This window comes from Diplotaxodon limnothrissa, linkage group LG17, assembly GCF_057381915.1.
Source record: "Diplotaxodon limnothrissa isolate DT_005_m linkage group LG17, D_limnothrissa_male_GT1.1, whole genome shotgun sequence".
NCBI lineage: Eukaryota > Metazoa > Chordata > Actinopteri > Cichliformes > Cichlidae > Diplotaxodon > Diplotaxodon limnothrissa.
The window spans coordinates 17,705,507-17,727,934 of record NC_140612.1 but is presented as its reverse complement, the minus strand read 5'-3'; the positions used below and the strand labels follow the sequence as shown (position 1 = coordinate 17,727,934).

Here is a 22,428-nt window from a genome sequence, read left to right as displayed (position 1 = left end):
CAAACTTTAAATAATCTAAAAAGACTGTATCAGACTATAAACATCTATATCTGTTGTAAAGTTGGACATTTTAATCTTTAATTAGTCTGTTAGGACTGGCTCACTGCTGGAGCCCCTGTTCCCATCAGGGGGACAGCAGGTTTTAGCTTGTTATCTGTATTAAATTAGATAAAGTAAAATTTTATTTATATAGCACCTTTCTAGACAGAGAATCACAAAGTGCTGCACATAGAAGAACCTTATTAATAAAGTTTCTGTCTGAACTTTGCAGGGGTGGAGGTAGGTAAGCCCACCCACTTCACCATTTATACAAAGGGAGCTGGTAAAGCCAAACCTGAGGTCCACTTCACCGGAGCAACTAAAGGTGATGCCGTCCGAGACTTTGAGATTATCGACAACCATGACTACTCATACACTGTCCGCTACACGGCGGTGCAGCAGGTAACACACCAACTTCACATGTGTGATGGATTACCTGTGAGGTGACTGATGGACATAAGTTAAGCACTGCTTGTGTTTCTCTCAGGGGAGCATGTCCATCATTGTGTGTCATGGAGGAGACCCCATCCCAAAGAGTCCATTCACCATCATTGTGGCCCCCCCACTGGACCTCAACAAGGTCAAAGTTCAGGGACTGAACAACAGTAAGTCTGTGAGGAAAAAAATGGAACATTTATCATACAGAAGCAAAGTGCTTCCATACGGAGCCCTGATCGGGTTTCATGACGCAGCAGATGAAGCAGAGAATGCGTGTTTCCAGCTAAATTCCTGGAATTATTCATCACAAATTCCTAAATACAAGCTGCTGTTTAGCTTTAGATTACATGATGTTTCCATAGAGAGTCCTGCACAGTTTGGTACTAATTATAATAAGTGAGGTGGAGAGTAAATGATGGATTAGATGAGTAAACAAAAGAATCCAGGAGTTCCTCTGAAAGGCAATCACAACCCCTTCATGGGGATCCTTAATGACTCTGAGCTGCTGTTCATTCAAGCTCTGTTTCATTAAATTTAATCTAACTGATGTGTAATTCTGATCTGCAGTGGAAATTTCTCTTCTTTCTGAATCATTTAACATAAAACAAGCTTGAACTGCTTAGACCACTTTTCCATTTCGTTTATAATCGGTATCAAAGGATTCCAACAGAAATATCCCTTAATGTGCAGCCGAACACACGCCAGCATTTCCAAAAATAATAGCTTTTCATCTTTATGTCTAAAGCTGCGTCCACACAGGAAAAAATTCACATGGTGACAGGAAAATCAATGACATTCAATGATGTCACGCGTGACATAAACGTTTCTCAACTTTAAGGAGAGCAATTAAAGTGATTGCTACTTAGCTCAGGATACTGGTGAATGACATATGACTGGCTAGTAAATACATTAGAATGTTACCTAGGTAACTGGAGCCTGGTAGCGACCAACCATCAGGTTGAAAGCGATGCACGGTGAGTGAATTGTCCTCTGTGTGGGTACAGCTTAAAAAGATGTTCAGACTTCACTGTTATCAACATCCTAAACCCCAAACCCCTGTTCCTGCTGACCATCCTGCTGTTTCTGTGCACTAATCAGAAGTAGACGTTGGGAAGGATCAGGAGTTCTCCATCTGTACTCAAGGTGCTGGAGGTCAGGGCAAACTAGACGTGAAGATCACCTCCCCTTCTCGTCGACCAATCCCCTGCAAGGTAGAGTCGGGCACAGCCAATGAGGTTCATACAGTGAAGTACATTCCTCCTGAGGAAGGACCATACAGAGTGGACATCAGCTACGATGGGAACCCTGTCCCAGGAAGTCCATTCACTGTGGAGGGCATCATGCCCCCTGATCCTTCAAAGGTGAGTTAAGATCACAACAACCCACACTGATAGAATTTTAATATTTGTCAGAATAAGTAAAGACATGTGGTTATCCTAATTGGGCTTTCATCGAGTCAGCAAAGATGCACAGAAAAAAGTATCAGACACCAACTAGGAAGGATCAGAAAGGTACTTAGTACTTAGTTGAGAAATCCTTGTGTAAATCTTTACTTGTGTGAATGTTTTTCAGGCCTACCAGTTTAGTAATCCATGGATGTTCAGTCAATCATCTGTGCTGATTCTGGTGCAAACCTCAGACTTAAAGCTAATGTCTTCTGCTAACCAGCATTAATAAGTATTCCTTGTGTCTCTTCTGGTTTTTTTCATTTACTTTCCAGGTGCGAGCCTACGGTCCAGGCCTTCAGGGTGGTGTGGTAGGCAAACCAGCCCCCTTTGCCATTGACACAAAGGGTGCTGGTACTGGTGGTCTGGGTCTGACAGTGGAGGGGCCGTGTGAGGCCAAGATTGAATGCCAGGACAATGGTGATGGATCCTGCTCTGTGTCCTACCTGCCGACTGAGCCTGGTGAATACGCCATCAACATCCTGTTTGCAGACCAGCACATCCCCGGTTCCCCCTTCAAGGCTGTGGTCCAGTCAGTGTTTGACCCCAGCAAGGTGACAGCCAGCGGCCCCGGGCTGGAGCAAGGCAAGGTCAACGAGGCTGGAACCTTCACGGTGGACTGCTCCAAAGCCGGAGAGGATGAGCTCACCATCGAGATCATCTCTGACTCTGGGGCCAAAGCTGAAGTTCACATTCAGAACAACAGTGATGGGACCTACTCCATCACATATATACCCCAGTGCCACGGCATGTACACCATCACCATTAAATATGGAGGACACATGGTGCCAAAGTTCCCCATTCGCTTGCAGGTGGACCCAGCTGTTGACACCAGCGGAGTGAAGGTCTATGGACCAGGAGTGGAACCCAGAGGTGAGCACTTAAAGATGGTTTAATGCCCAGTTAAAAGAAGGATGTCTGAGGTTTGTATACTTTAATCAAACACAAATGTAAAACAATATCTGGTCATCAAATTTGCTCATCGATTTTGTGCTCTAAACACGACAGAAAACTCAGTAGATTTTGCACACGTGTGAGAAGCTGTGAAAATGTACTGATTTTTATTAGCTGTAAACATGCAGGGGTGCAAAATGCTTCCACAAAACCCCCTGCAAAATTTTAGTGACGTAATGCCACTGCCATGTATGTGTATAAAATATGATACATGCACCTGATATAAAAACATGTCCAGAAACGCCCCTGACCCTAACAGGACGTCTGCCACTAAAGATGCAGGGGTTTTGGCTCCTCTATGTTATGGGGTACACATTACCTTCTATTTTCCTTAATAAACCATAGGGGAGCCTTTAACTTGTTTTCAGCCCTAATTAGCCTATCCGTCTCAGTGGTTAGAGTTTCCAAACTCTCTGCTGTTCTGAGGTCTGTTTTTACGACGACAGGACTGTTTCCAGTGTGATCTGGTTTAGGCTCAGCTCTCTGTGGTTGGTTCATTGGCCTCCTGGACGCCACCAGACTCCATTATCACAGTTAATAAACTCCCAACAGCACATTTAGTTTGTATGTTGTTCTTTTTTTAATTATTACGTTTTTCTTTCCGTATTTCGATTGCAGTCTTTATTAAATTGAGATTAAAGTAAAACCAATAAAAGAGCACTGAAGTCATAAAGTCTTATAATGAGAACAAATGGGAGAAGTTGCTGAATGCTCACGTTACTAATTTAATCAATAAACAAAGAGCAAAGAAGAAATGAGTGCTTGTTGCATTACTCTGATGGATTTATCCTGAAACAACCTTTGGTCCTGATCTAAGTCATGCTGTGAAAGTTAAAATATGAGGCTGGAAAGTGATAGAACGTCATACCTCTAACAGAGCCACGGCATCCAAAATGAACTTGTTGTTCTATTCAATCAGACCTGAAAGCAGCGACTGAGAAAGAGTTTGCTGAGCTCAGAGACTTTTATCCAATCAGACTTCACTGGAGTCGCCCCCTGCTGGAAATGACAGAAAATGCAGCACTAGAAGCTAAAGTCCATCTTTTGTAATAACTATGATCTGTGTTAATGATACACGTTTTCTATCATGTTTGGGTTTTTTTTAATTTATGTGACTGGAACCAAAAACATAAATTAAGTGATTAATATGGCTGATTGTTTGTAAACTGAACATGAATTCTGTAGCACTTTAAATAATCTGTTCAGTATGACTGTATTCAGTGAAATATTTCAAATATTTTACTGTCTTTGGATATGATTAAAAGTGATGAGTCCTTCTCTGCATCTTGGTAAAAAATGGGATGTTATATTTCATGGAGACATTGACTAACTTTCTTCTCTACTTTTTTGCCTTCGTGCTGCTTTCCTCTCCGCAGGCATCCTGAGGGAAGTAACCACTCATTTCATCGTGGACGCTCGAGCTCACTACAAGAGCGGTGGCAGCCATATCAAAACCTCGATCTCAAATCCGTCAGGCGCCAACACAGACGCCTACGTCACCGACAAGGGAGATGGGACATACAAAGTCGAGTACACACCGTATGAGGACGGTAAGCCTGAGACCTGTGTGTTGTTTGTGAGCCTGGCTGCAGATCGTCAGCAAAGACAGAGGACGGGCAAGACGACGGTTTGCTGCTGGTTTGTGGGTGTTTTTCCACTGCAACACCTCCTAATTGTGAAATAAAATTCCATTTGGCTTTCATAAGGCTTGTTTTCCCTCGCCAGCCATGAAGGACTGTTGGCTGAACTGCGGTCAGTCTGTGTACAGAGGGGTTAGCAGCAATCAACATCCAGGGCATAATTACCATTCCAGAGCAAATATATCTGATTTAATATTTAAGTGCCTGAAGCTCAGACAAATATCTGCTGCTCAAAGCTTAACCCTGCATGTGCTACTGTTATAGTCAGTTATAGTAATGTACTGAACATCAGTTACAATGATTGGATTCTGGTCCTTTAACCTCTCAGTGAGGAGCGGGTTTGGACCAAGGGTATTTATAGCTGCAGTCTGTCGGCGCTCAGCAGATGGTTTTCCACTGATAGTGAAGTGTGACGTGTTAGAGTCCATTGCATTGTGGGAAAGAAATACTCAGTCAGACTGGAATTTTAATGGAAGGTGATTCTTTGTCTGGTTTACTCCCACTCTGCCTGAGAGGTTGCTGGTTAAAAACTGAACCGTGGGGTAAAAAAATGAGTGACCATTAAATGTTTGGGTTACTTTGAAACAACACACTCAACAGCTGAAGACGGATAAATAAATAAATGTGTAAAGCATTTAATTTGTATTTCTTCGTATACAAGTTTAAGAGAACAAACAAATTACAGAGCAATGAGGAGGTTACTCAGTGACATCTACACACCGGATCACTGCAGAATGGTTTCACCCACATTATCTTGACTCTATCCATTAAAATACTCACTTTTACTGGACTCTTGTTTGCTGAAGGTTTACATCTGATTGAAGTTCTTTTGGATGACATCTCGGTGCCAAAGAGTCCGTTCAGGGTGTCCGTGAGCGAGGGTTGTGATCCCAGTCGAGTCCGAGCCTACGGTCCAGGTTTGGAGGAAGGACTGGTGAACAAACCAAACCGATTCACTGTTGAGACCAGGTATCGTCACTCTGTTTTTAAATCCAGAATAGATTTTGTAGCATCCATAGATCTCTGTTTAAACATCCTAAACTTCCTTTTTGTTTCATGCGTGCCTCAGAGGTGCTGGCACTGGGGGACTTGGCCTGGCCATTGAGGGTCCATCAGAGGCAAAAATGTCATGTAAGGACAACAAAGATGGCAGCTGCAGTGTGGAGTATATCCCCTTCACACCTGGAGAATATGACGTCAATATCACCTTTGGAGGCTTACCGATCCCAGGTGAAGGTCACTTAACCCTGTAGGGTGTGGTTTGGATATAACTGACTCTGCGCTTTTCTAAGGTAAAGATATCTGCAATCAAGAGCATCTATTACGTCACTTGTCTTTCAGGGAGTCCATTCCGGGTCCCAGTGCGAGAGCTGGTTGATCCCAGTATGGTGAGGTGTTCAGGTCCTGGCCTTGGAAGTGGAGTCCGGGCTCATGTTCCTCAGACTTTTACTGTAGACAGCAGCAAGGCAGGGGTGGCTCCCCTGTCAGTTCAGCTATATGGACCAACAGGTAAGATTACAAAGACTTATTAACCTCATAACATTGCCCAGGCCATTGGTAACCAGGAAAGCTGTTCCAAAAAAGCTGCACCTGCCTTACCTTATACCCGTGGGACTTCCAGTCAGACCAACTCATTATCAAGCTGGAGTTAAATCTTTCTTTAGTAGTATTGTCATGAAACTCTCCCATTAGCTTTAATCACCTGATATCACCTCATTGTGGCCTTGCCCTGTGCTCTGGTTTGTCTTCAGGTGTAGCTGAGCCACTCAACATCACAGATAATGGTGATGGCACTCACACGGTCAACTATACTCCTGCCAACGATGGCCCATATACGGTGTGCGTAAAGTATGCCGACCAGGAAGTGCCCCGGAGGTTGGTATTGAAGAGAAGTGTGTACAAGACAGTTCTGGTCCTTCAGGTTCAGATTTAACCTTTCTAACTGTCTCTTCAGTCCTTTTAAAATCAAGACGTTACCGGCTCATGATGCTAGCAAAGTTCGAGCCAGTGGTCCCGGTCTGAATGCATCTGGGGTTCCAGCCAGCTTGCCAGTGGAGTTCACCATTGATGCCAGAGATGCTGGAGAAGGACTGCTCACCGTCCAGATTCTGGTGAGTCTCCTGTCCTGAAATCATCATTGTGCTGCCCAGTCAGTGTTTGGCAGGGAGGTGTCTGTCGTGTCTTGTTGCTCTTCTGTGACCTGTTTCTGACTCACCCCGATTCAAACGCAGACCGGCGGGCTTGTTGCTGTCACTGCAGGGTCCAGACGGCTGCAGTCGCGAGGCTTCATTGTTTGTGGAAGACTGGGGCAGGAGGGTGTGGGAGACTCACATAGTAAAGAAAACCATCCCCTTCAGTATTCTTAGGAGAGGCTCTGTAAGCCCTGCACTCTCTCCCTTCACCTCCTTCCCCCTTTACCTGTCTCTTGTCCCCCCGCCCAACCCACCTGTTCTCCCCCGCTGACTGCCTCCTCATTGTGTAGCCTTTGGCTGTTTTCACCGCTCTTATATTCTGCATAAGATCTAAAGTGTGAATATTCCTGTGACGCTAATAACATCCATGAAACTCATTATTAGTTTCATGGATGTTATTAAAAACGGAGACTCAAAGAAAGAATAGCTGCACGTGGTTAAGCTCTTATAATCAACTCCTTAATATGGAATCTTATCTGTTAGTTACACTTAAATGGAAATCTTATAATGGAAGAACTGTAAGGATAAAATAAGAGTGAGAGAACAAATTTCAGCCCTTTCCCTTAGCAGTTCACATCTGACCTGGCAGATGGTAGGATGTTAGGTAAATGCTCTTAGTTAAAGCCTTTTAAATGAAGCTCATAGTTTCCTGTGTTAGAGTCCAAGTACTTGAAATATCACTTTCAATGTTCATCAAATCAACAACAGATTCAAAAAGATTATCTGCTGGAACGTTAGAAGCAAATTTTCATTGGCAGCACTTTGCTTGGCTTCCACCCCTCTGTGGTCTGCACGTGCACTGACTCCATTCAGTTTGTTTAACGAGTTAACAGACATATTTGATTTTGAGTTGTTAACTAACCAGAGTTTTTGGTAAACCTGCTTCCATTCAATGATCCATCCATCCACTTGTCTGACCTGTCATTGCTGCAGTGAATAGTTAGATCCTGTGAGAACACTTGTGGACGTGACAAGCCCACTGCTCTCAAACCATCAGCGGCCATCAGGTCTACGATAGTGTTCATAATGCGGTAGCTGTTAATCTTTCTGATACACACTTTAGTTTTTCACATGGATATAAGCTGTAGATGCCTGCTTCCACACACCAGGGGGCGCTGCTGCACAGGGAGGTTAAATCAGATTTTTTTATTTTTTTTTTATTTTTTTTACGCCTGTTTTTACATTCAACTGCTCATCACTGACACAGTGAAAAGTTTTAGATCCAGAAGTCTGAATTTCATGTTGGTTGTTTGATCTCTAACATATTTGTTTATCCAGAAAATCTGTTTTGTCCTCTTCTTCTGTGCAAGATACAGAAACCGGGTATTACCAATACTGCAATGAGAAGTATATTCTACTTTGTACAAAAGCAGGGGCAGGATGAGCAGTGCCAGAGCCCTACAGAATGACCTGCAGCAGGCTACTGGTGTGAATGTCTCCGACCAAACAATCCATTGATTGCATTTATGTATCACAAAGATTCCTAAAAATCATCAAAAGAAGTTGGAAATTATCATTAGAGACCAAAACAGTTTCTGTATCAGGTTGTAAAGATGTTTATTTCTAATGTAAGGTTTTAACTGATGCACTGCTGAAGCCTCTGCTGGACATCAGAGGAACTGCAGGTTTGTAGCTTCCACCCAGCAGTTCAGTTTGTTTGTGTCCACACATGAAGAAATGAGCCTCAGTCTGGTGACCAAGAAGATCTCTGATCTCCGTAAAATAAAATTAATTTGACTTCATATTACTTTTCCCTTTTCTTACTATCGATGGCAGATGGTAGGAGACCAGTGATGGGCAATGGGACCTATTTATGTTTTCTGTACCCCAAACATGACTAACTTCTTGTCTGTACGCTTCCAGGATCCAGAGGGAAAACCCAAGAAGGCAACCATTCGAGACAACAGAGATGGGACTTACACAGTGTCCTACGTGCCGGACATGGCGGGCCGCTACACCATCACCATCAAATACGGAGGAGATGAGATCCCGTACTCACCTTACCGGATCCACGCCCTGCCCACCGGAGACGCCAGCAAGTGTCTGGTCACAGGTTAGGCTCCACCCATCAGCACTGAAACTTAAACTTTATCATTGGAAGCTTAGCAGCATCACTGATTGTAGTTGTTTTCCTACAGTGTCGATTGGAGGACACGGACTCGGTGAGTGGCCTCAACTTTCTTAGACTCACTGAACGCCAACAGATAAACAGCATTACAGTTTTGCATAAAAAAGCAGCTGCTTAACTAACCAACCAGCAACTACACATATATACTGAACGGTGGATATTTAAAATGGACACTGATTCATTGAGTTTAATGTTTTCTCAAATTTTGGTTCTGCATTGTGACTGGAATCCAGCTCTGTGTGTGTGTGTGTGTGTGGGGGGGGGGGGGGGGGGGGGGGGGTAGTTTGCTTTAAAAGGTAGGATACCATTCCTAGTAGTAAAGGTCACCTCAGAAGTTATTATTATTATTATTAATAATAAGAATATAAAATTAGCTGGAAGCTGTTATATATGGAAGGAACTGAATAAAATAAGATGCTAAATATGCAGTGATTTCTGTTCTCAGAGGCCAGAAGATGGGCTGGGAGTTTCTCTGAGCTTTCAGAATGAGTGATGGGAAATGTCATTCGCTAAGCAATGGCTAAACTAAATCCCAGTACGCGCTGGGAACTGGACATCTGTCAGTGCAGCTTGAAGCTACTTAAAGATGTTTTGGTGTGTAGGGTGGAGAATTAAAAATGCTTGGAGGTCACTGGATAAACTCCAGTGGACTCCAGATGAGACCGAAACTATCTGTGGCATTTCTGCACTCATTTCCTGTCATCTATATTTGACATATGTGTAACTACCCACAATTACTGTCACTGTATTTGTCCAGTCAGTCTGTCTGGAAAACAGAAGGAAATCCAAGATTTATTATAAGTATGTTTTGCACTTTAAACCCACCCAAACAAATTCAAACACACTCAGTGCAAACTGAAATAAATGACAAAGACTTTAATTTATTGTTTTATTTAAGGGTTTCTATTGCGCAATAAACATATTGATAATAAACACAATAGAGATTAACAACCCACTCTAACAGCTCATTGAGCAGCACTCACTCTGAGGCTGGGTACACCACCGTTATCAGAACCTTTTTCTTATAATCACTGCTCACGATCACTCTTAAAGCTTCCCCTAATCAACTCAGCATCAATCTAAACATTTAACCTCCCTGGTATTAGTGTGTGCTTTCTTTCATTAACATTAATCACTTCAGAAATCACTGCTTTGACTCTGTTGGTTCCACAAATGTCTTGTCAGGTTCAGGAATTGGACCAACCATCCAGATCGGAGAGGAAACAGTCATCACCGTGGATGCAAAGGCTGCAGGGAAAGGTAAAGTCACCTGTAAGGTGTCAACGCCGGACGGAGCGGAGTTGGATGTGGATGTAGTGGAGAACGCAGATGGGACGTTTGATATTTATTACACGGCTCCAGAGCCAGGGAAGTACGTCATCACCATCCGCTTCGGAGGGGAACACATTCCTAACAGCCCCTTCCATGTCGTGGTGAGTCACCACCCTGAAAACACCATGATTTGGGCTTAGCTGATTTCAGTTTGGGACTGAGTTGGAGTCAAGTGGTCAGGTTAGCTTTGTTTTGCTTTGACTTTCTGGCCTGTTATTGTTGGTTTTATGGGGATGGATTTGGGATAGTTTAGGTTGAGGTTAGTTTAGGTTGGGTTAGGATTTTTTTTTTTCTTGGTTCAGAGTGGTTTTGTTTGGGATTTGTTGGCATGAGTTTGGTTTGGCTTTGGTCTGGTTTTTGTTTAGGGTTACATAGTTAGGTTTGATTTGGGATGGTTTGAACTGGTTTGGGGCAGTTTGGTGTTTGTTGGGGTTGGTTTTGGGATAGTTTAAGTTGGGGTTTTTGGATTGGGTTTTGTTTGGTTTGAAGGTCAGTCCTTCCAAGGCTTCTTCATGTAAATACCAAAGTAGTTTTACGCCTCCAACTATCTCAACCCATCTGAATCTATCAGATTTGGAGCCACTGGAGATCGATTAGCTAATGGCTCATTTATTTAACACTCTGTATAACTGCATGTCTTTCACAACTGATCTTGGGATTTTTTTTTTCATGAATATTAGTTGTCACTATGAAAAAACAAATATTTAAATTATTTAGTTGACCCCCAAACAAAACAAACTCTTTGAATAAAACTGTGAAACTGTGAATTCTTCACAGCATTGACACGATGGAGAAATCTCCAGTTTAAGGAAAATAAATGTATTATTATTTATTATTTTGTTCATCTTTTTGTTTTCTTTTATTTTTGTGGCTGTTTTTGTATTTTTTTGTATCTTATGTATGTATTTGTTTTATGTCTCATTTTTGATTTGATTTTAAGTTGCAGTCTATTTTATCCTTAATTTTTCTTTGACTATTTGTTTTATTTTTGTTTATTTATTGTATTGTTCCATATTTTAATTATGTTTCAGATTTATTTCCTGAAACTGTGGAAAATTGCTGCGCTTTTCGGTGTGTTTGTTTCTGGTTTGCTTGTGTTTGTAATGGCTGCACCTTGTTCCTCGTCAGGCAAGTGATACCATCCCAATAATAGAGGAACCATGTGACAAGCTTCAGTTACAGCAGCCCTACTCTCCCTATGCGGCCTTCTCCCCTCAATGGGTATCATCATTACCTCCACACCTGCTGTTTATCTGCCGCTGCGTCTCCTCTTCATAAAAACTGTCATCTGTTCCTCGCTTTGCCCTCCATCACTGCAGCGTTTCCTGTCCCACAGTCGATACCGACCCACATTCACTTATTGATTGATCTCTGGCTCAGCATGAGGCTGCATGTTTAATCTGCATGATCATCATCTCCTGCTGGGAGGGCAGCTGGGGGCTACTCTTATTAACACTACCCTCTGATTTTTACCCTCTGACTGGCTGATATCAGAGACAATTCAGCATGTCAACTTTTCTTCAACATCTGGAGAGCAGCTGATCCAGATGTTCTGACAATGTGATGATTTTAGAGAAATAGTTTCAAGACAGATTTGATCTGTTTTGTATTATTTCAGAGAATTGTGTATTTTCTTAAAATTATAATTTATTTTATTTTTATACTTTTATAATTTTTTCATATTATTTTTAGTATGACATTATTTTAAATTTTAAATTTTGTTTTATTGCTTTACTCTATTTTTCATTAAATGTATTTAATTATAATTTTTTGGTAATTTTATGGTTTCGTTATAGTTTTCAGAGCTGTTGTCTCTATTTCATTTTGCTTCTTTATATCAAAATGCTTAGATAGGTTAATATTTCTTATATTAACCTATATAATATTATTTTCTTATTATCTCATTTGTTCCAGTTCAGTTCTGATCGTTAGAAGCTCCCTTCCTTTCCCCGCTCTTAAACCAGTGTTACCTAAACTGGACCAGTCAGATGTCTCTGTCAGCCTCTCTGCAGCCCTGCTGTGCTTCCTCTGCCTCTCCCCTCTCTCTGGATGAAATCCCAGAGTTCCTAGTATGATGCCACTAACGCCCCTCCCCTCTTGCTCTGGTTCAGGCTACCGATGATCCCGTCAGCCCTGTGGATGGGCTGGAGCCGATGCTGCGTCCCTTCAGTCTGGTCATTCCCTTTACGGTGCAGAAAGGAGAGATCACAGGTAGGGCATCTTTATTTCTAATGGTAGTGTTTATGCAGTTTGTGTTAATTTTGTTTTGTTTTGTGGGCATTTTAGCCATTATTGGACAGAGGCGGTGTAGACCAGGGGTCAGCAACCTTTAACACCCAAAGAGCCATTAGGACGCGATTTCCACGCAAAAGAAAACACTGGGAGCCGCAAATACTTTTTGACATCTAAAATGAAGATTACACTGTATATATTGTTTTTTACCTTTATGCTTTGTGTGAACAACTAAGGTCTATTGCTTGTGAAATCCATGAAGTGCTACAGAGAAAATTACATTTCAATTTCAAAATTACAATTACATTTAGCAAACAAAAACTGTTGTGAGCCGCCACCCTCATATCGCCTTTGGGCTTTTGGAGCCTTGACCTGACTTTTAAAAAGTAATTGGAAAAAAAGCACTATGCTGCTAAAAAAAAATGAAAACTAGATATTTGCAAAATTCTGCCTAAATATGTATTTTACCTGGTTAATGTGTGTGGCGGGGCGTGGTCTGCAGCGCCGCTGCAGGGGAGGCGGACGCACCTGAGCGGCACCCGCAATCACGCCTCGCCGCCTTAACGTCTGTGCTATCTATGCTGTTGTGTTGGTGTGTGTCGGGCTGTGAACTGAAAAGCTACAGCCGGCTGTATGCGTACAGCAACCGTGTGTGAAAAGTGGTAGATGCTGAAAAGCATGTTCATGGAAACATCGTTGGTCTGCCGTGGTATGTTTACAATGGAACTTCTGCTCCTAAACCTCTGCGCACTGTTACGTTATTTGAGGTTATGGATGTTATTTGACTGGAGGCATAACTCACAGACACAAGAGACGCGCCATTACTCCAATGAGTGTCCTTTATTATTTTTCATCCCCCCCTACAACAACAACCCAGCAGAAACGTTCCTACCACTTAACATTTACCTGATACTACATCCCCCCTACTAAATAGGATGTGATGCTGGAATACAACCAAGAAAACAGATTAGACCCGCACGCTTTAAAGTATACTATTACTATGTCCTTGTGCTTTATCTGGTAACAGCTTGTTTACTGAACTCGCTTGGTTTCAAACCAGACTACTCAGAATGTCCAAAAATAAACTCTCAAAGTATACAACTCTGAACACTAAGCATAAGTGCACATTTCTGAACTATTCAGTGCAGCTACAAACAACATGTTTAAACAGTGCAACCATTTGCTTTATTTCTCATTGTCTCTATGAGGGATGGGGTAGACTACCCAGCCCTCAGCCTGAGTGTGGGGATTATTCTGCCCCATTGCTCACTCAGTTCCAAGCCCTATGAGCAAACATAGTCTTTTAGGTATGCTGGAGGCCTCCTAGACCTGGGTTGGATTTGGCTCCCAGCTTCAGGAGTCTGCTGGCTGGCCCCCTGTGAGATAGTGTCTGGAACCGACACAATCTGTGCAGCTGGAACAGAGTTCTCAGGTGAAGCCTCTGGTGGATCGCCAGAAATCTCCGGTGCCCCAGGTGTCCATGTAAGATGGTAACGGTTTCTTCTCAGCGTGCCCTTTGCTGTCTCGATGATGTAGGACCTCGGTGAGCCTGCCATGGACACGACTGTCCCTCTAGTATCCATGTCTGAGACCCACACTTTGTCTCCAGGATTGAGCTGTAGCATATCATGTGCTCTGTGTCTGCGGTTGTAGTTTTGTCTTTGTTTTTGTCTGTACGATTGTTCTATAGCTTTGAGCTTGTCTGTGTCCGTACCTCTTGGATTTAGCTGTGATGGGATGACAGGAATAGTTGTCCTTATCCTTCTACCCATGAGAAGCTCTGTTGGGCTGTAGCCATTTGCCAATGGAGTGGCCCGGTATGCCATAAGGGCGAGATAGGGATCGCCAGACTTTTTAAGAAGACTTTTGATGGTCCTGACTGCCCTCTCGGCCTCCCCATTGCTCTGAGGGAAGTGGGGACTGGATGTCTCATGGCTAAAACCCCATTCTTGTGCAAATCTTTTGAAGGAATCAGACGAGAACTGAGGTCCATTATCAGAGCGAACCCGCTCTGGTATGCCATGACGTGCAAAGATTGATTTACAGTGCTCGATCACTGCCTCTGATGTTGTAGATGTCAGTTTGGCAACTTCGAAGAATCTGGAAAAGTAATCCACAATGACCAGGTACTGTTTATTCTCTATCTGGAACAGATCAGTTCCAACCATGGCCCACGGTCTTTGTGGGAACTCGGTAGGTAGCATGATTTCTTTGTGGTTAGTCCGCTCACGGCAGCAAGTGTCACAGGTCCCAATCACTTTTATCAGCTCACTGCTCAGGCCTGGCCACCAAACAGATTGTTTAGCTCTCTCTCTGCATTTCGTTATTCCCAGGTGTCTCTCATGTAGTTTAGACAGAATGTCTGCTCTGAGTGATGTGGGAATCACTATTCTGCTCCCATAAAGAAGCAAACCATTGTGGACTGTGAGGTCACCTGAAAATGGCAGATAAGGCTGGAAAACCCTTTCGATGGAGTACTTATCTGGCCATCCTTCCACACAGAACTTCTTCAGCTGGCTTAGAATGCTGTCATTGTCCTGATGTGTCTGGATTTCTCTGAGTCGTGGCTCTGTGGCTGGCAGGCTTGCTATGACGGACTCCACATACAAGTTGATTTCTTCCTCCGGCAAACCTTCAGTTGTGTCACATACAGGAGCTCTGGACAGTACATCTGCTGTTGCAATGTAGCTGCCATCACCAGTGTGTGTGTGAGTGGGTGGATGACTGGATGTGTAAAGTGCTTTGGGGTCCTTAGGGACGAGTAAAGCGCTATATAAATACAGGCCATTTACCATTTACCAGGAACATGAGATATGGTATAAGAGAACCTCATCAATCGCATGCGTAGACGTTGTATACGAGGTGGAAGCTCGTCCAGGCCCTTGGAGCCAAGCAACGAGACCAGAGGTTTGTGGTCTGTTTCAATGTGGAATGTTTTCCCAATTAGGAACTCTGCAAACCTCTCACAGGCCCATGTTGAAGCGAGGGCCTCCTTCTCAATTTGAGCATATCGCGCTGAGAGCTTTTGAAGCGTATGCTACTGGTTTCCACCCTAGATCGGCGTGCCGCTGGAGAAGCACTGCTCCCAAGCCATACGAAGATGAATCAGCTGATACGCACGTTTCAGCATTTGGATCATACAGAGCAAGCCCTGGGGGTGTTGTCAGTTCTTTTTTGATGCCGTCGAAAGCCTGCTGCTGCTGTGGCCCCCATGACCACAGGTTGGACTTCTTCAGTAGATCTCTTAGGGGGCGCGTTTTTTCCGCCAGGTGAGGAAGAAACTTTCCTAGGTGATTCACCATGCCCAGGAAGCGTCTCACCTCACTTATGTTGCTGGGCTCATCCATGGAACTCACGGCATGCACCTTGTCAGGATCTGCGCTAACCCCCGATGCCTCAATGACCTGCCCCAGGAACTTTATCCTGTTCTTGGAGAACTCACACTTGTCGTTCAATGTTACTCCAGCCTCCTGCAGTCGAACCAGTGCTTTTCGAAGTCTCTCATCATGCTCTGCTTGTGACGTCCCCCAGATGAGCACATCATCCATCTGGCAGAGGACTCCTTCTAAGCCCTCAAGAATGCGTGCCATCCGTTTCTGGAAGTGTTCTGGGGCTGATGAGATTCCAAAGCACAGACGATTGTAACAATACCGACCAAAAGGTGTAATAAAGGTCGTGAGCAAAGAAGAGTCCCTGGATAAGGGAATCTGCCAAAATCCTGCATTGGCATCCAGCTTTGAAAACACTTTTGCTCCTGCAAGCTGTCCTAGTGTGTGTTCTACTGAAGGGAGTGGATGCTTCTCTCTCATGACATATTTGTTTAGTTCAGTGAGATCGCTGCATATTCTCACTATGCCTGTGCGCTTAGGAACCACCACCATAGGCGCGCACCAATCAGTGGGCTCCTCCACCTTGGAAATGACACCCTGCTGCTCCATCCTGTTCAGCTCTTCTTTAACCTTTGGTAAGAGTGGAAGGGAGATTCGCCTAGGGGTCGAGAGGGAAAACGGCTGTGCCTCTGGTTTCAGAACAATATTGTACTCCCCCTCCATTTTGCCTAAGCCGCTGAAAAGCTTGGGGAATTCTTGTTTGACAGCGTCAATAGAGTCTAAGCTAATATGATTCACACTAGCAACCAGCTGTAGTGCCACTGCAGCATGCCCGCTCAGCAGCGGTGTGCATAAACCCTGTACGACATAAATGTCTTCTTTGGTTTTGTGGTTGTTCTTGCTGAGAGTGGCTGTGAACATGCCTTTAACCTTCAGACGTGTTCCTCCTCCTCCATTGTTGCGAGCGCGGACGCCAAGGGGCTGCCAGACATTTATACAGCCGTATTTCACACATGACTATGAAAGGCGGAAGAGGAAGTAGTTCCTCTGAATGTAGACAATCCGAATGTTATAGTTTTTTCCCACTGTGTTCCTGTTAATGATAAACTACAAATTTACTCTAAATTACTAAAATATCGATATTTTAATGTGAGAATCGATTCTAGAACATAAATGATTGGTATCGGAGGAATCGATATTTCAGGATCGATCCGCACATCACTAATAAGAAGTCACTTTCATCTTTACGCAGGACTGTAAGCTATCATCTGTGAGGCGTGAGCAGTGTTTGTTTTTAGCATAGTTCGCGGTGGAGAATAGCTGTTGACATAATGTGGATCCAAAGATCCATAATTTGCCTACCTGGGGTTGAAAGTCTCGATAAATGCAAGGTGTTTCGGCGGGTATGCCGGCTTCAGTGAGTGTGACGCTTATTTTCAGCCATGAAAAATATAATATAATTTTATATTTCAATATCACAATACTCTTCCAATTTAGGACTAAAAGTTAAAAAGAACATAAATAAACATAAATAAAATGCACTTCAGCAAAATATTTAAAAAATATATATATATATTTTCCCAAACCACGCAGAGCCGCACTATAAGGACTAAAGAGCTGCAGGTTGCCGACCCCTGGTGTAGACAGACAGGAAAGCGGGTCAGACTTGAATCTGCTCTCTTCTGTGTGGCCATGCCGCACATGGTCGCCTGCTCATGCTCAGTTGGCACCCCAGTAAATGCTGTTTCTTAGCTTTGACATATCATTCCTAACCAGGTGACTTTGCATCAAAGGATGCACTTGAAGCATTACTAGAGGCTGATAACTTGCATAGTATTTTAATCTAATTTAAAAACTCTAATGAAATTTAACCTTTTGGTTATTGTGATTAGAATGGTTTCAGTCTAAACATGAAATTAGTCAGAATAACTGAACTTGTGTGTGTTTTATCCTCCAGGTGAAGTCCGCATGCCTTCTGGCCGAACGGCCCGACCTCACATCACCGACAACAAGGACGGGACAGTTACTGTGAAGTACTCGCCAACTGAACGAGGCCTCCATGAGATGGACATCAAATACGATGGCAACCACATCCCAGGTGATCCCTCCTCAGTGAATATGTGTTCTGTTTCTGAGGCGCACATTCTTTCGTCTTCAGCAGTGTTATCAGCAGACAGACTGACTTTCAACCTTTAATGTGAAAATCATTAAACATCACATTAACACACAGGTTCTCTGTGTGCTCTCTCTGTTACAGGAAGTCCACTCCAGTTCTATGTTGATGCTATTAACAGTGGTCATGTGACAGCATACGGTCCCGGCCTGAGCCACGGCACCATGAACCGGCCAGCTACTTTCACTATAGTTACAGAAGATGCTGGAGAAGGTATCCCTCATATGTACACTAGTAGATATAAGAGCTGTTTAAAGCCTGAGCCCAGTTCTTCTCGGGCACGTAGACGGTGTTTATGACTGTATCTTTTATCTGAAATATGAAATGTGTATTTAATCAGAAGAAGACACCATGTGAAACTGAAGATAAGAAAGGCAGTAAGTGTTCCCACTCTTTCTACAGGAGGTTTGTCTCTGGCAGTTGAAGGTCCATCCAAAGCAGAGATCAGCTGTAAAGACAACAAGGACGGGACATGCACAGTGTCCTACCTGCCCACCGCACCTGGAGACTACAACATCATCGTCAAGTTTGATGACAAACACATCCCTGGCAGCCCCTTCACCGCCAAGATTACTGGTAAAAAATTCTCTCTCCTCGGGAAAGTCGGGCTTTTGTCCAGACAGCTCAGCTTTAAGCAACACTTTTTAAATGATTGTTCATCAAAAAGCAGCTGCAGCACCTATGACGTTGTACATTTTTATGATTTTAACAAAAGATGTAATTTGAATTTAATGTGTAATTTTTCAGAACTACCTCCAAAAATGTAGAAAATCTTCTTTTAAGAAAACTAACATGCTTAGCTTGAATATCTTCACAATCAATACCTTTCAGTACCTTCAAAACACATTAATTATGAAGCACGTGCAGAAAAAGATAGATATTAACTGTGTACTTGGTCACATGTGGATTGCCTTTAGTTGATTTCTATCTCTGTACGCAGACAACACTCTGCTCTATCTTCCTGTGGGACACCAAATATACAAAACCCTTTCCAATCAAAGCAGATATAAATGATCAGATTTTTTTTCAGCTAAATTCAGAAAATAAATTATCCAGCATTTTTATCTTCAGTTATTCAGTCATTTAGTCCTGTAAAAGGTTTCACTTTAACTCTAACAGCTTTAAAGTGTTCTGGAAAGTTTCTTTGTTTTGTCAAACCATGACGTGGCATGTGTTCTTCTTTTGGTTGTCTAACTTCTTGTAATTATCCTTCCTTGTCATTATAATATTTCCTAATTACATTATTTAACCTCCTGACCTTCACTGGCTCATTGTTAACCTGTCTATGTCACGATCTGGGGGGCAGATCATCAGGAGATGCAGGATGTGGACCCAAACGCAAGCACTGACAACGGCGTAGCTGTGAGAAAGTTTATTAATAATGAAAGGGGAAAATACAAACCAAAGCAGGGTATCGCAGGGAACTACGCTAACAAAACCTAAACTGGGAAGAGCTACGAAATAATAATACAAGAAATAAAAACCTGTGACTACAAACCTGAAAACATGGAGAGACACCTGGAGAAATACAGACACGCAGACGAACCAGTAACTAACAGAGGGAAACACAAGGCTTAAATAGACAGACGGATAACGAGGGAATGAGACACAGGAGAACACAGCTGGGAGTAATCAGACATGACCAAGGGGAAGCAAAACTCAATACATTGACATAGGACGCAGACTTTCAAAGTAAAACAAGAAACATAACAGACACGGACTTAACTAGGTGAGACAGCAACCATGGAACACAGAAACCAAAAGACTAGAAAAGATAAACAATGACAAAATCAAAGTTCAATAGTAATACAGAAACAAAACACTGGGTCACAGACCCAGGACAGTGACAGTCTCGGTTTTTAATTGTTCCTCCAAGTCTTGGCCATCAAAGAAAAGAAAAAGTATCTATATATGAATTACATCTATATTTACACATAGATTATTCCTGTCTTTCTTCTTTTTTGTGTGGTACGTGTACACAAGTGCTGAGGCAAAGTGGGGGTAATGATGAATATCATGAATCAGTAGAGTGCTGAGCATAGGGTAGGGATTAATCAGCGTGTACATACTTCTTCCTGCTCCATTTTGGACTTGATGATTAAGTGGTTTATTTCATGTCACTGAGATTTTCTTTATTTATTGTATTTTTTTGTGTGCATATGTGTGTGTATGCAGGTATCAGTGTATATGTGTATGTTTGTATATGGTTTTTGTTTTATGTCAGACATAAAAGCTCATCATCATCATAATCAAAAGATTAAAAGATTTTCTGCTTAGGTGGTCCAAACTCTGGCATCGAGCTGTGAATGTTGATTTAGTCTGCATTTGGAGAGCACATTCCCCTGCCGAGACACCCCCCTCACCTTTTAAAGTTCCCAAGCTCCTTCTCATCATGCTCCACCTTTCAGTGTAGTTTTTTTTAAATTAGTCATGATAGTTGTTCAGTAAGCAGCACCTGTTACCCACGGTACGTCCATCACATGGCCAATCATTAGCTTAATTTCTGTTTTCAAATTGATGCCAGTTTAGTTTGTTTTAGTTTGTTTATGTCATTGCACGTTGTTTCATTTGTGTCGGTGCTGGCTTGTCTGTGGGTGCTGTAACCTGCATTAAAAGCTGCAGTATGAGTAAAGTTTGGCTGATTGAACTAAGCTGGTTTTCACTATTACTTTGTCGTCTCACATTTGATCTCCAGGTGACGACTCTATGAGAACATCCCAGCTTAACGTTGGCACGGCAACAGATGTTTCCTTAAAAATTATGGAGACGGACCTGAGCAGCCTGACCGCGACGATCAGAGCTCCGTCAGGAAACGAGGAGCCCTGCCTGCTGAAGAGGCTGCCCAACAGACATATCGGTCAGTTTCTATGCTTCAATGCTTCTCAGTCACCCTTTGGCAAAACGTGGACCAAAACCAAACAACATAGAATCTTTATTATTATCCAGATTTCATCAAATATTTGGTTTTCTAAATATTACATTCTTCAAATTATTACCCAGTCAACAAAGCTAGCTGTCCATCACTAATTCATCGGTGATAAAATTACCTTATTGTCCCTAAATAATAATGTCTTTATTAGGACTTGAAAGGGAAAACCTTCAGGTGCTGAAGGTCTGAAGCAGGCCAGATCTGAGACTATTGTTCATGTTTTTGGAGGTGACACAGGTGTGAGGATCAGAATATCGTCACAGTCAGCAGACAAGGCTGGACTGGGACAAAAAATCGGCCCGGGCATTTTGACTAGAGACCGGCCCACCAGGATAAATGTGACGTCATTCAGGGGTAAAACCGCAAAGGATTCTGGGAACTTGTGGCAAGAGGTACTAGCGCACGCAGGCTTTCAATTGAACTCAGTTACACAGCGATAAAAAGAAACCCAAAAAATGGCAAGAAGCTGTTGTATTATTAACTGCAATAGCCGGTCGCATGACAGCCACGGGAAGCCGACGGGTAAAGAGATCTTTTTTTTTTTATCGGATTACGTCGTTGAAGAGAAATTTTTAAGCCATGTTTCCGAAGTAAGAGCCGACGGATGGTCTGGATATACCAAATATAACGTCTCAGAACACTTCAGCTCACATGTTAGTCTGCTCCAAGCATTCCCACAAAGGTCAGAGTTTTGTAGTAGTTAATACGTCATTTTTCTTAACATAACTGGTGATATAGGTTACAAGCAAGTCTGGCGCTGAGCAGAAATTGTTGCGCTATGCTCCTTTATTTATTGTGTTTATTGTGCATAAATAGTGAATTGTCCTGACACAATATTGCGTTTCGCTTCTGTTATTATGGTACATTGACAAAACCATATACTTTTATTCACAGGATAAAACAGTTGTTTTGTATCACTAATTGCCCAGTACGATTACAGCATACAATATTATTGTCACTGCTAGATTCCTGTAATGCTACCAGAAATTATTTCCACTGCTAATTAATTACCCTTGAGCTCAAAGGTTATATTAATAAACGGTTAACGAATGTGTATTTATGACGATGATTTGTGAGACTGGTAAACTTACCTTTGTTCGTACGATGGTCTTTCGTTCTACACGGTGCATTTCAAGGTCCTGCACCCATCCGTCGGTAAACTGTACCTGGGCTTGTTGCAGTGACCTGAAGTTACTAAACTTCATGAGTGTATGCACTCACTCCAAGAACCGTGTAATTATAAATCTGAGCGTGGTGAAAGTTGGGCAGCACGCTGACGTCTTTTGTCCACTCTGGGTGCTCCTAAGGGTCTGACCCTTTCACTCCTTTGATTTTTTTCCTCGTATCTTTTCTTTGTCTTTTCGTCGAGTCTGTCTTTGTACGGACCGACATTGTTCTCCTTTTGTACATTCCTTTTTTGTGCGGCAAAGAAAAAACAGGAAGGTATTGGAACCGGAGAATGAACGTTTAGCGGTGCTGCAAATGCTTGCATTTGATGCGGTACTTGGATTGTTTTGCCACGAGTTCCCGGCATGCAATGCGCGAAAATCACGTGATTGCTAAACAAGGGGGCGGGTGAATCCGGCCTCCTCGGCTG

General features: G+C 42.8%; 1 protein-coding gene across 4 annotated transcripts in view; it reads left to right on the top strand.

Moving 5' to 3' along the window:
* Positions 1 to 22,428, top strand: part of LOC146614848 (filamin-C-like) — a 61,853-nt gene that overhangs the window by 30,627 nt on the left and 8,798 nt on the right. For 2 of the 4 annotated variants that reach the window (XM_085376002.1, XM_085376000.1), the window contains exons 19-37: positions 272 to 441; positions 527 to 644; positions 1,576 to 1,838; positions 2,198 to 2,795; positions 4,253 to 4,426; positions 5,323 to 5,485; positions 5,586 to 5,746; positions 5,858 to 6,025; positions 6,268 to 6,391; positions 6,471 to 6,627; positions 8,572 to 8,761; positions 8,847 to 8,870; positions 10,022 to 10,269; positions 11,297 to 11,389; positions 12,280 to 12,379; positions 17,687 to 17,827; positions 17,987 to 18,115; positions 18,305 to 18,478; positions 20,598 to 20,759. In XM_085376002.1, coding sequence (XP_085232128.1) covers positions 272 to 441; positions 527 to 644; positions 1,576 to 1,838; positions 2,198 to 2,795; positions 4,253 to 4,426; positions 5,323 to 5,485; positions 5,586 to 5,746; positions 5,858 to 6,025; positions 6,268 to 6,391; positions 6,471 to 6,627; positions 8,572 to 8,761; positions 8,847 to 8,870; positions 10,022 to 10,269; positions 11,297 to 11,389; positions 12,280 to 12,379; positions 17,687 to 17,827; positions 17,987 to 18,115; positions 18,305 to 18,478; positions 20,598 to 20,759 — 3,357 coding nt within the window. Of the gene's footprint in view, positions 1 to 271; positions 442 to 526; positions 645 to 1,575; positions 1,839 to 2,197; positions 2,796 to 4,252; positions 4,427 to 5,322; positions 5,486 to 5,585; positions 5,747 to 5,857; positions 6,026 to 6,267; positions 6,392 to 6,470; positions 6,628 to 6,775; positions 6,893 to 8,571; positions 8,762 to 8,846; positions 8,871 to 10,021; positions 10,270 to 11,296; positions 11,390 to 12,279; positions 12,380 to 17,686; positions 17,828 to 17,986; positions 18,116 to 18,304; positions 18,479 to 20,597; positions 20,760 to 22,428 lie in introns of all 4 variants that reach the window. The other 2 variants (XM_085376003.1, XM_085376001.1) reach the window with 2 other exon arrangements.